Below are 15965 nucleotides of genomic sequence, written 5' to 3'. Positions count from 1 at the left end.
GACTACCAGCTGCTTTGCTGGAAAAGGAAAAGTACGTCCATTTGCCCTATTGACAAAACACCAAGATTTCACACACATTTTCTGAATTGGGAAATCAAGAAGTGCTACATCAAGATGTTTTATCAAAGCTTGAAAAGTTTGTGTGTCTAATGTATGGAGACAGCAGAGCAAATGACGTCAACAAACTAAGAGCTGATACTGTGAGAAAAAGATTCACCCCTGGAGATGACAGAGCCCTCTCCCACTGTAAAGGCATTGATTTGTCCCAGCTCCCTCCCTGTAAGAAAGGTCTACAGATGCATAGCAAGAGAGCAAACTTTCAAGCAATGGTTTGGAAGCAAGCAGCATCAAACTTCCCTGAAATTCCAAAACCCGAGGAAAACGGTTGGAAAAGGACAGCTTCTGGTAGTCTGGTGATCGACTGGTTTGGAGATGATGACATTATACCAAAAGAACTAGTTAACATTATTGTTGATGAACAGCAACCTAAAGAAGATGACATTGAGGAAGAGGATGGTGAAGAGGAATGGTCTTCTGAATCCGAGGATGATTTTTCAGACTGTGACCAATGGGTGGATGATGAACTGTTAAGAAAAATGAGTATGTTCCATACCTCTCAAACCATAACAGAATATATATATATATATATATATATATATATTATGTGTGAATGTGGTGAGTGTGTGTGTCACAATTATAATATAAATGTATTTCAAGGACACCTATTCTCAGTAGTTCACATTCTCATCCTAAAATGCTATAATATGTATTTCGAGAAAATGATGTTTTTGTTTATTAATTTTCTATTTGTCATTAGTAAAGATAGTTTGTATGTATTTCAAAATGACCCTCAAATCATCAGTTTCAAACATAATATTTAGTTATATTAAATTAGACATGTTTTAAAATACAAAAATGCATTTTATGAATTTTTAGAAATTTTTGCACCGAATGACCTTTCAGGGGCAATAACTCTGTAAAGATGACACTATTTTTTTGGCAGCCGGCCATAAACGGATAGCTTAGATGTTATACTAACTAGAAAAATTGGTCTCGTAAAATCCCCAGGGGGGGGGGGGGGGGGGGGGAGTGGGGGTCCCGGTAGCCCTTAGTCTAGTACAATACCTGCCACAAAGCTGATGTTATTCAAAATGCTTCAAATTCACAGAGGCAAAATTTCTCTTTGAGGTAAAGTTACCCCAATAATTGACGGTGTGTTTATGTTGAGGGGTCCCTGTAACTCATTTGGTGCTGCTCTGGTTTAAAAAAAAGTAATACTAATAAATACCAACTCATCAATCAAGGTTTTAAAAAAAGGGTTTTTATATAGCGCAATATCCACTAAACATGCTCAAAGCGCTTTACAAGGGGTCCCAGGCCAACAGCAACACTTAACATGTAGGAAGGTACATGACGCCTGTTAGGCGATAGTACATTTTTTTTCGGACAAAGACAACGCTGTTAACGGCCGTGTACTCATTTTACACCCGAGTACAGTGAGAAAATGTGAGTAAAGAGCCTTTTCCAAGGACTCAACTATGCGCCAAGCGCGAGGCTCGAACCCAGGACCTTTCAATCCAAAAGCGAGTGTCATACCACTAGACCACCTGTCCTGTAGATTCCTTGATCGAGTTACAACTTGTAATACAAGGATCTGTTCTACCCAGTGACATCTATCCTAGATTCTACCCCATGCCCTCCACCAATTGTACGAACACACAAAATCACGTGTTACTTTAAACGTTTATAGAGAGATAATAGTAGTGAGAACTAATCACCCAAATGGCGTCTAAAAACAATTTAAAAAATAAGAGGGCAACGTCAACTTTGTGGATTCGATTTTAATTAACAAGACATTAGGTATGTCTGTCTGTGTGGGCATGAGGGTGTGTCATGAATCTTGTGTTTTGATTGGTCCAAAATCTACAGATTATTTTGTATCAAAACCACAACACACCGGGTGTGTCATTTGGATTAGGAGGACACAGTGGCGGTGACAAATGCCTGCTTCGTGTTGATGATACATTTCAAATTTCAATTTACGCATACTGATTTGCAGGTCTCATAACCCAACATGTTTTGGGCCCATTGTTGCAATGGGATTACATTCTTAATCCTATACTAAATATTGTCCATTACAACCATCTTAAATCAAGCCCATCATTGTGCTCGTAACTCCTTCCCTCATACCAAATACAACAACAACAGTAAAAAACAAACAAAATTGAAAACGTTTCAAGTTCATGACCAATCAATAATTTTAAAATAAATTTACATTTTTACATCATCGCTGTAACAGTAACGAGGCACAAGATAAAACAAACAAACAAACAACAAAAACAAAAAAAAAGAGTAAAGGATTCAGAGATGACAGTGAAGCATTGATGACAAAAATGAAATTGCCAGACAAAAGTTTACCCCGACCTACTGATCAATTTACCCCGGCTTCGTGACAAGTGAAGCATTTTGACATGCTTTTACTTTTAAAAATCTCTTGTAGTTCATTTAATTTTCGAACTAATGTTGATGCAAATATGAATATAGTAATGTATGCAATATAAAATGCTTCAAAAACATAATTTTTTCTTGTTACAAGCGAAAGTCTGAAAAAGTGCTCAATCTACCCCACCTTCCCCTATCGAAAGCCTGAAAAAGTGCTCCTTTTACCCCACCTTCCCCTATCGATGCAGTGGAATCCTGATAAAACAACATCATCAAACCAGAAAGTTTGGGCAGCTTCAAGCAAGGATGAACTTATCCATTATCCATGGTTTACAAATTAAATTAAAGAACAGAAATTTGGGACCAACAAGAGGTGTTCACTGCTTAAAATTAAAAGCAGATGTTGACTTCATGTGAATTCAACTTTATGATGTGACAATTATACAGCAGTCAGTACAAAAGGTTTGCATTGCCCAAATAAGCTCGATTATTTTTGGTATGAGATTTGAGTTGGCTGAACAATATGGTCTTTGTTTCGTAATCGAAAAGGTATCCAGTTCGACTACCCGCTGCGATGTGTGGCCTTGAGCAAGTCACCTCGCACTAGTTCACTTTCCAGCCCAGCACTGCGGCTGACGCCTGGGTTATTCCAGCCTTCCCTTGGAATAGATCCTAGAGACAAATATCCCTTGTGGATGAATAAAGGGAATTTTCTTTTTTAAACAACAAAATGATTCATCCTAAATGTGACACAAAACGTCACACTGGTACCATGTCAGGATGGAGAGGAGGCCAGAAATAGAACAATCAAGTCAAAATGAGCAGACACACAAAATTCTGGGTTCATTTTACACACTTTATCAAACTATTATGTATTTGAAAACAAGTATGTGCAACAGAGCACCATAATAGTGGATGTTAGACACTATAGAAATGTATTATTCATTATAATGATTATTTATCCTATTCATTTTCCTCCGTAAAACAAATAAAATCATTCTTCATATTTCGTATTTCTGCTTACTGTAATTAAATGTTTCGGCATTTAAATCCCTCAGATATATCATAATACAAAGAAATGAAATGCTAGAAGATATTAGAGAATATCAACTTTTGCGGTGATGGAGAGTTGAATCAAGATTAATATATATATATATATATATTAAATATATATATATATATATATATATATATATATATATATATATATATATATATATATATATATATATATATATATATATGCCACAATATCCAAATTGATTTCGATTCTGTGAAATCCGATAAAGCCAGAGGTTTGAGTCTCACTCTTAGCAGCACATTGTTGAGTCCGTGGAAAAGACTCTTTACTCACATTCTGTCCGTGTACTCAGGGGAGTTGCTGGGCATTAACAGCATTGTGCATGTTAGAAAAAAAATTGTAATATCGCCTTACAGGCGTCATGTCTTGTGCTACAAATGTTGCTGTTGGCTAGGGATCCCTTGTAAAGCGATTTGAGTCTGTTTTGTTGATATTGCTTTATAAATATTTAAGTTTTAATAAAATGTAATTTATGGATAAAAAAGAATGTCATTTCTTAAAGTCAATACTCTCATACTTAAACATGATATTTATTTATGAACATTATAGTCGGTGAGTCAGTCACATCATAATACATGTCAATGTGTAGTGTGCAAGTCGGTGAGTCAGTCACATATCATCATAATACATGTCAATGTGTAGTGTGCAAGTCAGTGAGTCAGTCACATATCATCATAATACATGTCAATGTGTAGTGTGTAAGTCAGTGAGTCAGTCACATCATAATACATGTCAATGTGTAGTGTGCAAGTCAGTGAGTCAGTCACATCATAATACATGTCAATGTGTAGTGTGCAAGTCGGTGAGTCAGTCACATATCATCATAATACATGTCAATGTGTAGTGTGTAAGTCAGTGAGTCAGTCACATCATAATACATGTCAATGTGTAGTGTGCAAGTCAGTGAGTCAGTCACATCATAATACATGTCAATGTGTAGTGTGCAAGTCGGTGAGTCAGTCACATATCATCATAATACATGTCAATGTGTAGTGTGTAAGTCAGTGAGTCAGTCACATCATAATACATGTCAATGTGTAGTGTGTAAGTCGGTGAGTCAGTCACATCATAATACATGTCAATGTGTAGTGTGCAAGTCGGTGAGTCAGTCACATCATAATACATGTCAATGTGTAGTGTGTAAGTCGGTGAGTCAGTCACATCATAAATACATGTCAATGTGTAGTGTGCAAGTCAGTGAGTCAGTCACATCATAATACATGTCAATGTGTAGTGTGCAAGTCGGTGAGTCAGTCACATCATAATACATGTCAATGTGTAGTGTGTAAGTCAGTGAGTCAGTCACATCATAATACATGTCAATGTGTAGTGTGTAAGTCGGTGAGTCAGTCACATCATAATACATGTCAATGTGTAGTGTGTAAGTCGGTGAGTCAGTCACATCATAATACATGTCAATGTGTAGTGTGCAAGTCGTTCAGTCAGTCACATATCATCATAATACATGTCAATGTGTAGTGTGCAAGTCAGTGAGTCAGTCACATATCATCATAATACATGTCAATGTGTAGTGTGTAAGTCAGTGAGTCAGTCACATCATAATACATGTCAATGTGTAGTGTGCAAGTCAGTGAGTCAGTCACATCATAATACATGTCAATGTGTAGTGTGCAAGTCGGTGAGTCAGTCACATATCATCATAATACATGTCAATGTGTAGTGTGTAAGTCAGTGAGTCAGTCACATCATAATACATGTCAATGTGTAGTGTGCAAGTCAGTGAGTCATCACATCATAATACATGTCAATGTGTAGTGTGCAAGTCGTGAGTCAGTCACATATCATCATAATACATGTCAATGTGTAGTGTGTAAGTCAGTGAGTCAGTCACATCATAATACATGTCAATGTGTAGTGTGTAAGTCGGTGAGTCAGTCACATCATAATACATGTCAATGTGTAGTGTGCAAGTCGGTGAGTCAGTCACATATCATCATAATACATGTCAATGTGTAGTGTGCAAGTCGGTGAGTCAGTCACATCATAATACATGTCAATGTGTAGTGTGTAAGTCGGTGAGTCAGTCACATCATAATACATGTCAATGTGTAGTGTGCAAGTCAGTGAGTCAGTCACATCATAATACATGTCAATGTGTAGTGTGTAAGTCGGTGAGTCAGTCACATCATAATACATGTCAATGTGTAGTGTGCAAGTCAGTGAGTCAGTCACATCATAATACATGTCAATGTGTAGTGTGCAAGTCGGTGAGTCAGTCACATCATAATACATGTCAATGTGTAGTGTGTAAGTCAGTGAGTCAGTCACATCATAATACATGTCAATGTGTAGTGTGTAAGTCGGTGAGTCAGTCACATCATAATACATGTCAATGTGTAGTGTGCAAGTCGTTCAGTCAGTCACATATCATCATAATACATGTCAATGTGTAGTGTGCAAGTCGTTCAGTCAGTCACATATCATCATAATACATGTCAATGTGTAGTGTGCAAGTCGGTGAGTCAGTCACATCATAATACATGTCAATGTGTAGTGTGTAAGTCGGTGAGTCAGTCACATCATAATACATGTCAATGTGTAGTGTGCAAGTCAGTGAGTCAGTCACATCATAATACATGTCAATGTGTAGTGTGTAAGTCGGTGAGTCAGTCACATCATAATACATGTCAATGTGTAGTGTGCAAGTCGTTCAGTCAGTCACATATCATCATAATACATGTCAATGTGTAGCGTGTAATAGAAGGATGGGGCGTCACTGATAGTACAGTTCCAAATTCATTCCATCATGAATTTCATCTGATTGTAAATGTGTTAAGGAAAATGGTATGATGATGAAAATGATGATGATGATTATGAAAATAAAAATAATAATAATAATAATAATAATAATAATAATAATAATAATAATAATAATAATAATAATAATAATAATAATAATAATAATAATAATAATAATAATACAGTACAACAGGCATTCGCATTCGTAGAACCACACAGGAAACTGGAAAAGTTCATTGAATCCATGTTTCAACGAATCCGTGAACACGGCTGTTAGACAAGGGACTCAAATTGTGACGTAGCCTACTCTACAAGTATTTGATCTAAATGTTTGCGCATCCAGGTCTCCGAGATTGAAGACGTCATCCATGCCTGTTTGTTGGAAAAATAGTGAATATTATTCTCAGCTGATTAGCACGGAATGACATAAGAGGATGTGGGGGTTGTGGGAAGAAGGGAGGAGGGGAGGGGGGAGTAGGAAGGCGATTGTGGCATGACTGTAGCCTTCGTAGACTAATAGTCTGAGACCATTCAAAGCTAACGGCAGAAACAATCATCCTTGCAGATCCTGAACATCTCACAATTTTAACACAGGCAATTGAAAAATATGTATGGCATTGTCGGGTGTCACAAAGCGTTCCTTCATCAGTGTGTCAAAATATTGTGATAAATGCTCACTTTCGTGGGGGTGACAGTGACAGGCAAGTACTTAAGATGACAAGACTAAAATGAAAAGTTAGATATTGTCAGTGGTGCTCAAGGAAACAAATCATCCAATTGGTTGAGCCATTGTGAATACAACTCACAGTAATTCCTGTCACTTTCTTTTGGTGATCATCGGCTTGTTTTATCATGTCATCATTTTGTCAGTATCAGGTTATAAGTTCAAGAAGGCTATGGCACAACCTAATTTGCTTTGTTCCTCTCCCCTTCTCCATGGACAGTGTGTGGAGTGGGAAGGGAGGGAGGAGGAGACTCAAGGCCGTCTCACTTTAGTTCGTCAAAACCGTGACACAGTTCGTGGACATCGTGAAAAATTTAATAACACGAAGAAGGATATAATTTAGGAATTTTGTCCTTGTTCTCCGAACCCGTGAATTTGTTGAATGTGTATTCGACAAATGCTTGTTGCACTGTAATAATATAATAAAAGTTTTGTTTTTAAGGGCTTTAAGGTGCTAGCGACACTTTTAAGTCATTTCAGCACCAGTAAAATGGAAGAAGATGGGATAGTAAAAAAACAGGGACTAGTTCAGATAGGGAACAGGGGAAGATTCCAAGAGCATTTGTTTGTTTTTGTTTTTAAGGGTTTTACGGCGCTTGCAACACATTTAGGTTATATCAGCGCCAGTAAAAAGGAAGAAAATGGGATAGTAAAAAGTTCTAGAATTACAATTAAAGCACCCAAGAGAAAGTAAGACAAAGGGGAACTGAGAACAAATAGGGATCAGATGTAGATTCCAAGAGCATATCACCAATGTACTTAGTTTGAGATCACCAACAAGTCTCATCCGGACACAAGCACAAAATCCAACAAAGAGGAATACACTCAAATGCTTACATTATACATTCAAAATAAAAATAATAATACATAACAGAGAGATGATTTACAAGGAAAAAAATATCATCTCCCAAAACAATAACTATGCATTTGACTGTTTCCCTCTCAGCTAGGACTCCGGCAGGGCCAGGACAAAACCAAGTAATCTCATTCCAAGACAAAGACAGAAAGCATGTTGGAAAACAGATATAAGGGATAGAAGACACAGTATGTACCCCCCTGCCCACTATGGGAGGTCAGGATCCCCGCCCAGTCCAAGAGCATTTCAATTCTCATCCAGACACAAGCACAGAATCCCACAAATAGGAATACATAAAATGCTTACAAAAGGTGATATTTAACAACAAACAAAAAAAAAAAAACAAAAAAAAAAAAAATAATAATAATAATAATATATAATAATAATAAATAATAAATAATAATAATAATAATAATAATAATAAATAATAATAATAATATAATAAATAATAATAATAATATAATAATAATAATAATAATAATAATAATAATAATAATAATAATAATAATAATAATAAATAATAATAATAATAATAATAATAATAATAATAATTACAATAAAAAATAAATGATGAGTGTCCTTGACATAAAAGGATACAATCTCCCAGAGTCACGTGGTCTTTGAAAATTGTATACCTGTGAGGAGAAATTCAAGAGGAAATAAATGGGAGGTAACTGGTAAATCAAAGAATTAACTAGCATCTCAAAAACATCATTTGATTTTCTACACGTACAAGATCATCATAACAAATGAACATCCAATCATATGCCAGATGCTGGATGTAGAAGGAACGAAGCTGACGTCACTCAGCTCTTTTGGACTGTCTATAGAGACGTTAAATAACACATTAACTAAACTGGTTAACCGATGCTGAACGTGATAAGAGTGGGAGTGAATAAGGAGCGGTGTTGAGGTGAAAACAGAATGGGCAGACAAGTGATTAATTAAGTGTTAAAGTTGATTATAAGAGAAGAGAAAAGGATGACTTTAAAGACTTGCTCACCATTTTTTCAACACAATCTTGTCTGACCTTGTACCCGTCTGGGCCGCTATCAGTTTTTTCAAGTCTCCGACGGTGTCGTCTTCACTTTGGGTAAATAGTTAAGGGGCATAATGGTTGGAACATATTAACATTCCTTATACTTATATGATAACAATAACAAAGTAGTAGTAGTAGTAGTAGTAGTAGTAGTAGTGGTAGTAGTAGTAGTAGTGGTAGTAGTAGTAGTAGTAGTGGTAGTAGTAGTAGTAGTAGTAGTAGTAGTAGTAGTAGTAGTGGTGGTGGTGGTGGGTGTGTGTGGTGTGGTAGTGGTAGTGGTAGTGGTAGTGGTAGGTGGTAGTAGTAGTAGTAGTAGTAGTAGTAGTAGTAGTAGTAGTTAGTAGTAGTAGTTATGGTAAGTAGTAAGAGGATAGTTGACATATTAACATTGTAGTATATAGTATGTAAATATAAGTAGTAGTAGTAGTATAGTAGTAGTAGTAGTAGTTGTAGTAGTAGTAGTAGTAGTGTAGTAGTAGTAGTAGTAGTAGTAGTAGTAGTAGTAGTAGTAGTAGTAGTAGTAGTAGATAGTAGTAGTAGAGTAGTAGTAGTGGTAGTAGTAGTAGTAGTATAGTAGTTAGTAGTAGTAGTATAGTAGTTAGTAGTAGTAGTAATGGTAGTAGTAGTAGTAGTAGTAGTAAGTAGTAGTAAGTAGTAGTAGTAGTAGTAGTAGTAGTAGTAGTAGTAGTAGTAGTAGTAGTAGTAGTAGTAGTAGGTAGTAGTAGTAGTAGTAGTAGTAGTAGAGTAGTAGTAGTAGTAGTAAGTAGTAGTAGTAGTAGTAATAATATAATAATAATAATAATAATAATAATAATATAATATAAATAAATAATAATAATAATAATAATAATAATAATAATAATAATAATAATAATAATAATAATATAATAATAATAATAATAATAATAATAAAACACTTTGTCCTAAGAGTTTTTATTTTAACTTTAAAGACATCCCAGCATAGGTCTCAAGTCAGAATTTTTAAAAGGAGGAATATTTTGCGGCTTCCACGAAACGCACATTTGATCCAAGGCAACGTGGAGCAATATGCCTTCATTAATGACAACACTGTCAAGATATAGAATTATCAACATACAAATCATGCTAGAAATAGGAAAAATTTGTTAAAGAACAAATACTCATGGATCAGTCCCTTTCCACCCCAGACTGTTTACAATGATGTTTGAAGATGTATAGATACTATTGAAGGCCTGGAGCCCAAGCTGAGGAAAATAGTACAGGACTTGAAGCAGCGGAAATTGGAGACCCATGCTCAGTACCCTAAAACAAGGAAGATGGATGGTCAGGCGCACTGTATGCAAATACAAGCCCCCAAAGGAAAAAGGACAACGAAGTGGATGAGTTCAAACAAGAGTAAAAAGGATGTGCTTCAGCAGAGCATCACTCATGCCACTGGTTTTTTCTTCTTTGTAATATTTAAATACCAGGCACTCAAGGGCCTTATATTGTAATGTTCACCTTCAAATTCAGATGAATGGAAACTTGGGAGTCACAATTATTTAAAAAATGTATAAAAACAGTAGAGACTTGAAAGGATCATTTGTCTGATCAAAGATTTTAATGGCGTGGCCCGATATATCCATTCATTCCCATCATGCATTGGTATCAGAAAGAAAAGAAAAAGATTTATTTATATAACTGAGTCCTGATTTAATCCATAGCAACCAACTTTCCACAGAGCTAAAACGGGACACCCTAACACAAAATACCGTCATGACCCAATACAGACGTGTGTTTGGACTATTGTCTTACATCATTTATATTTGGAGATTTTTCTGTTCATTGTTTAATTTGCTTGTCAAAAAAGCATAAACCTGGAACAAACAAGGGTCAAGGGTCATTTGCATACATATAAACAATCCAGATTTTTACTCCAGATTGCCAAATTGGGTCAGTCCCGACTATATCAGGATTATTGTCCATTATGTAAATCACCATTTACACCAGTAAATCCTATTTGCTAGGTTAACTGTGTCGTGTGGTTGCTAAATCTGCCAAAATGAACTTCAGTAAGAAAAATAAGAGTTCTTCAGAGCTAGTTGGGCCATGGAGCCAGAGTCTATCCCGGCTTCTATAACAAGAAAGGGGCAATAGCAACTGCTTGCTACCCTTTGGATAGGATGCTAGTCTATTGCACCAGAACCAACAGACCCATCTACCCAAATCTTGACTTCACTCGAGATTGTTCTCGCTCCCTTTACATGTAAAGTGAGTACTCTACCAGCTGAGCTAACTGGACCCCCGTAAATAAGAAAACAAAGTTAACAACATTGTAACAAAAAGAAATGAAGTGAGTAGAAAAGTGCCAGAAGACAATAGAGAATAAAAATTTTTCGCGGCGGTGGTGGGGTTTGAACCTGCGACCTTATTGGTACGACAACTCCGCCTGGCAGGTGAGAGCGTGGCTCTACCGTGTGAGCTATCCACGAACACAAAAATATTCGTTTCAAACTCAAAGTCATTACTAGATCCCTCTCTCACCCACTTCTTGAGACCGCCGATTCGTTCGTACACCACCATCGCGAATAATTTTGACCAGCAGTTAAGCTTAATAGCCAATATTCTCATCACAAACATATAACATAGAAACGATTGAGACATTGAGTATGCTCCGGTGTATGGGGTGAATTTTTAATTCAGAAAAGTGAGTGGAGCAGGCACTTATGTTGGTAACAACAAGAAATGAAGTGAGTAGAAAAGTGCCAGAAGACAATAGAGAATAAAAATTTTTCGCGGCGGTGGTGGGGTTTGAACCTGCGACCTTATTGGTACGACAACTCCGCCTGGCAGGTGAGAGCGTGGCTCTACCGTGTGAGCTATCCACGAACACAAAAATATTCGTTTCAAACTCAAAGTCATTACTAGATCCCTCTCTCACCCACTTCTTGAGACCGCCGATTCGTTCGTACACCACCATCGCGAATAATTTTGACCAGCAGTTAAGCTTAATAGCCAATATTCTCATCACAAACATATAACATAGAAACGATTGAGACATTGAGTATGCTCCGGTGTATGGGGTGAATTTTTAATTCAGAAAAGTGAGTGGAGCAGGCACTTATGTTGGTAACAACAAGAAATGAAGTGAGTAGAAAAGTGCCAGAAGACAATAGAGAATAAAAATTTTTCGCGGCGGTGGTGGGGTTTGAACCTGCGACCTTATTGGTACGACAACTCCGCCTGGCAGGTGAGAGCGTGGCTCTACCGTGTGAGCTATCCACGAACACAAAAATATTCGTTTCAAACTCAAAGTCATTACTAGATCCCTCTCTCACCCACTTCTTGAGACCGCCGATTCGTTCGTACACCACCATCGCGAATAATTTTGACCAGCAGTTAAGCTTAATAGCCAATATTCTCATCACAAACATATAACATAGAAACGATTGAGACATTGAGTATGCTCCGGTGTATGGGGTGAATTTTTAATTCAGAAAAGTGAGTGGAGCAGGCACTTATGTTGGTAACAACAAGAAATGAAGTGAGTAGAAAAGTGCCAGAAGACAATAGAGAATAAAAATTTTTTATAAAAAAATTTTTATTCTCTATTGTCTTCTGGCACTTTTCTACTCACTTCATTTCTTGTTGTTACCAACATAAGTGCCTGCTCCACTCACTTTTCTGTATTCAACATTGTAACAAATCAACTTTCATTTAACAAAACACAAAAGGATACTTGCACTTTACTCTGACTTTTTTACCGAGTCGGTCATTGCATGTGATCTCAATCATTTTGACCCTCAGGTGAATGAACACGAATCAAATGCCGTTCAAATGTAGGAACTCTTAAAAAATGAGCCTGTAAAAAAATACAGTAAAATTACTTTAAACCGAAAGAAGCTAAACCGAAAAATACCTTAAACTGCAAAGAATTTAATAAATTGTACTAGCTCCTTCATTATCTTTGTACTAATTCTTACGATGAACCGAAATACTTCTAAGCATTACTTTCTTTAAACCGAAACAACTTGAGAGCACCTTCCCTTTTTCTCTCTCTATTTTTCTTCAAAAATTCGGGAAGGTGGCCACACGTAATAATGCCCGATAACAAAACAAAGACCGTAAGCATAAGATGAGGGTGGGGGGTAGGAAAACACTTCAATCACTGCACTTGGGCTTGGCCAACACCACAATCGCACAGACTGGAAAAGGAAGACGACGGGTGACTGGCAGGCGAAAAATGAGGAAAGAGGGGGAGTTGGGGTGTAGAATCACGCAAGCGAGATGTTCTCACTCGTTTGCTGATGCTTTGGAACCATCGTCTACTATAAGAAGTTGTTGTTTGGAACTGACTGGATTTTCAACACGAGGGGGGGGGGGGGGGGGTAGGGTACTTACCATTGACATGCCATTTCATTTCCAGTTTGTTTAAATGTGTGTGTAAGGGGGGGGGGGGGTCTATGTAATTAGGCCTTTGAACCTAATGGCTTTTCAACAAAAGAGGGGAGTGTAGTAGACAGCTTAGCATTGACACGCAATTTCATTTCCATTTCACTTCACCTCATTATCAATTATCACACAAGACCTTTCGATCTTATTTTAGCTTTACATTTTACTAAAAGATGTCCAAAAGAAAGCACTGTGCTTACATGTTGGAGTTTAAAATCAAAACACTATGTGAAGTCGATGAAAAAAAAAATTGAGCAAGACGGAGATATGTAAAATACACGGCATCCCAAACTCAACTCTTTCAACTATTTTGAATGGAAAACGAAAAACCCGAAAACTATTTTTAAACACACACACACGTACACACACACACACACACACACACACACACAAAGAATAATAAAATAACATTTTTTTTAAATGGTTACAAAGACGGCATTTATTCAACAACTCCATTTAAGGGGAAACCCATGATATGATTAAATGAGCAAATTCCTTAAATAGTTACTACACTTGAAAAACATCGCAAAACGGGAACTTGCTTTAAACCAAAATGTCTTTAAACCGAAATGGTTTAGAAAGTCCCCAAAATTTCGGTTTAAAGTAATTCTACTGTATATCGAAATTTGCATGATTAAAATCTGTTTGTGTATTATTCACTGATCTTTTCAAAATATGGTGATTAGGGTAGATAGAATAGTAATGTGTATGTAAAGAGTTTGCATATGTGGATACGGAGAAGTTTCCATGTGTGGGTTTGAGTGTACGAGTGTATGTGTGTACGCGTGTTAATATGATAGTTTGTTTTTAAGGGTTTTACGGTGCTTGCAACACATGAAGGTTATATCAGTACCAGTAAAAAGGAAGAAAATGGGATAGTAAAAACTTATAGAATTTCAATTAAAGCACCCAAGAAAAGGTAAGACAAAGGGGGATTGGTTCAAATAGGAAACAGATGTATATTCCAAGAGCACACTATCAAAGTACTTAGTTTGAGATCACTAAATGTCTCATCCAGACACAAGCACAGGTCCCCCCCCACCAAGAGGAACACACTCAATCGTTTACAAATCATAACATATGTAGTAAATAAAAGGAAAAATAATACAGTACATAACAGGGAGATGATTTACCCCCCAAAAAAATATTATCTCCCAAAACAATAATTATATATTTGACTGTTTCCCTCACAGCTAGGGTATCCGACTACGGCCAGACAAAACCAAGTAATCTCATTCCAAGTCAAAGACAGAAAGCAATTGGAAAACAGATATAGAGGGGTAGAAGACACAGTATGTACCTCCCTGCCCACTATAGGAGGTCAGAAACCCCACCCAGGGTCAGTATGATAGTTTATATATAGACTGAATGATTGTCAAGCGCCATAGAGCACTTGTTGGTGGATTAATGAGCGCTATATAAGTATATTATCTTATATATATATATACTATATATATATATAATATATATATATATATATATATATATATATATATATATATATATATATTATTATTATTATTATTATGGTGATAATATCTGGATAAGATACAAGGTGGTTTCTAATTCTTTTTGATTTTGTTTTTTCCAATTTATCTGGCCAGAGATAATTCGTAAAATGACAAAGCTACTTGCTGTCAGAGATAGAGCTGTGTCAGGAATTGGTTATTAATGGTATTTATGGTATCATGAGAAACAAGACATTTTTGGGATGGTAAATCCAGTACAGAACAGCTCGATTCAGCTTGCTGCCACGACACTAAATAATGAGACCTGTATCAAATCATCCGGTGACCATCTCCCTATTCATATGCCTAAACCCCCGGTGTCTACTGGGGAGGCCGTCTGAAAGCTACTTGTGCTAAGGGAAACAACCCAAATATTCCCTCAACTAACCCCCTAAGAAAAAATAAAATCTAGTACCATTAACTAACCCTAATAGGAAAAACAAACACCCTAGCACCTTTACTCTAAGACATGACTAACCCTAATAAAAAAAAAAATATTAAAAAATCCTCCGACCTCGAGAATCAAAACAACCCAGGACTGCTTTCAACTTTCAATACTTCACAAAACAAAACGGCGCGGAAAACACAATTGGCGTATTAGGAAAGTTTAAACTTTCACTAATCTATCAAGGTTTGTTCTAGTCTAGAGTTGTTTAAATGTTCTCTAGTTTATTAAACGCGCGACAAAAGATCCACCGTGAAAATACAAATTGAGAAAAATGCTGGCACGAGGAGCTTTCGGAAGGCCTCCCAAAACGTTTTGCTTAGTCATAGTCTGTGAATTACATTTTTCACTTGGCTCAATTCAATTCCAAACCAATGCATTGTCATTTGGTTATTGGTGTCTAAGGCAAAGTGGTACAGAAAGTCAGAAAGTAAGAATAAAAAGTTGTGAGTTAACCGGGTTTCCAACGCTGTGTATGTTCAGGCTCAGGTGAGGTGGTCTAAAAAACACGTTCAGAAAATCCTGTTAACAAGTTTCACCATACTACATAAGAAATTAGACAAGTGTTTCCTACCTATGATTTTTGTTTATGAAGTGGAAATAAGGATAATTTACTAGATAGTTTGTAATTGATGAAACGTGAAGCAAACGATTGAGACGGGCGATTGTTGTTTTTACATTTTACATTTTTTCTTTTTTT

General features: G+C 36.5%; 1 protein-coding gene across 1 annotated transcript; it reads right to left on the bottom strand.

Annotated features, from left to right (window-relative positions):
• Nucleotides 1–4032: 4032 nt before the first annotated feature.
• On the bottom strand, nt 4033–15965 carry LOC144979441 (ubiquitin-like protein 5). Its single transcript, XM_078926089.1, has 5 exons — nt 15840–15965; nt 12600–12722; nt 8867–8950; nt 8461–8498; nt 4033–6301 (listed from the first exon to the last, which is right to left on the bottom strand). Exons 2-5 carry the CDS (start codon nt 12653–12655, stop codon nt 6258–6260), a joined length of 222 nt encoding a protein of 73 aa, XP_078782215.1. The 5' UTR covers nt 12656–12722; nt 15840–15965; the 3' UTR covers nt 4033–6257.

This window comes from Berghia stephanieae, chromosome 9 (genome assembly GCF_034508935.2).
Source record: "Berghia stephanieae isolate SIO BIC M18660-M18661 chromosome 9, UCSD_Bste_1.3, whole genome shotgun sequence".
In the NCBI taxonomy this organism is placed as follows: Eukaryota; Metazoa; Mollusca; class Gastropoda; order Nudibranchia; family Aeolidiidae; genus Berghia; species Berghia stephanieae.
The sequence above is the reverse complement of the archived record's forward strand: the minus strand, read 5'-3'. Positions and strand labels throughout refer to the sequence as shown.

Bases quoted from the DNA above. Each gene is read 5' to 3' on its own strand.
- LOC144979441 (XM_078926089.1), bottom strand. From the start codon at position 12,655: ATGATTGAGATCACATGCAATGACCGACTCGGTAAAAAAGTCAGAGTA. The intron at 8,499-8,866 runs GTGAGCAAGTCT...TTCTCCTCACAG, and splicing joins AAGATTGTGTTGAAAAAATG to GTATACAATTTTCAAAGACC. The intron at 6,302-8,460 runs GTATCCTTTTAT...ATTTACAATCAG, and splicing joins CCACGTGACTCTGGGAGATT to ATGAAATTCATGATGGAATG.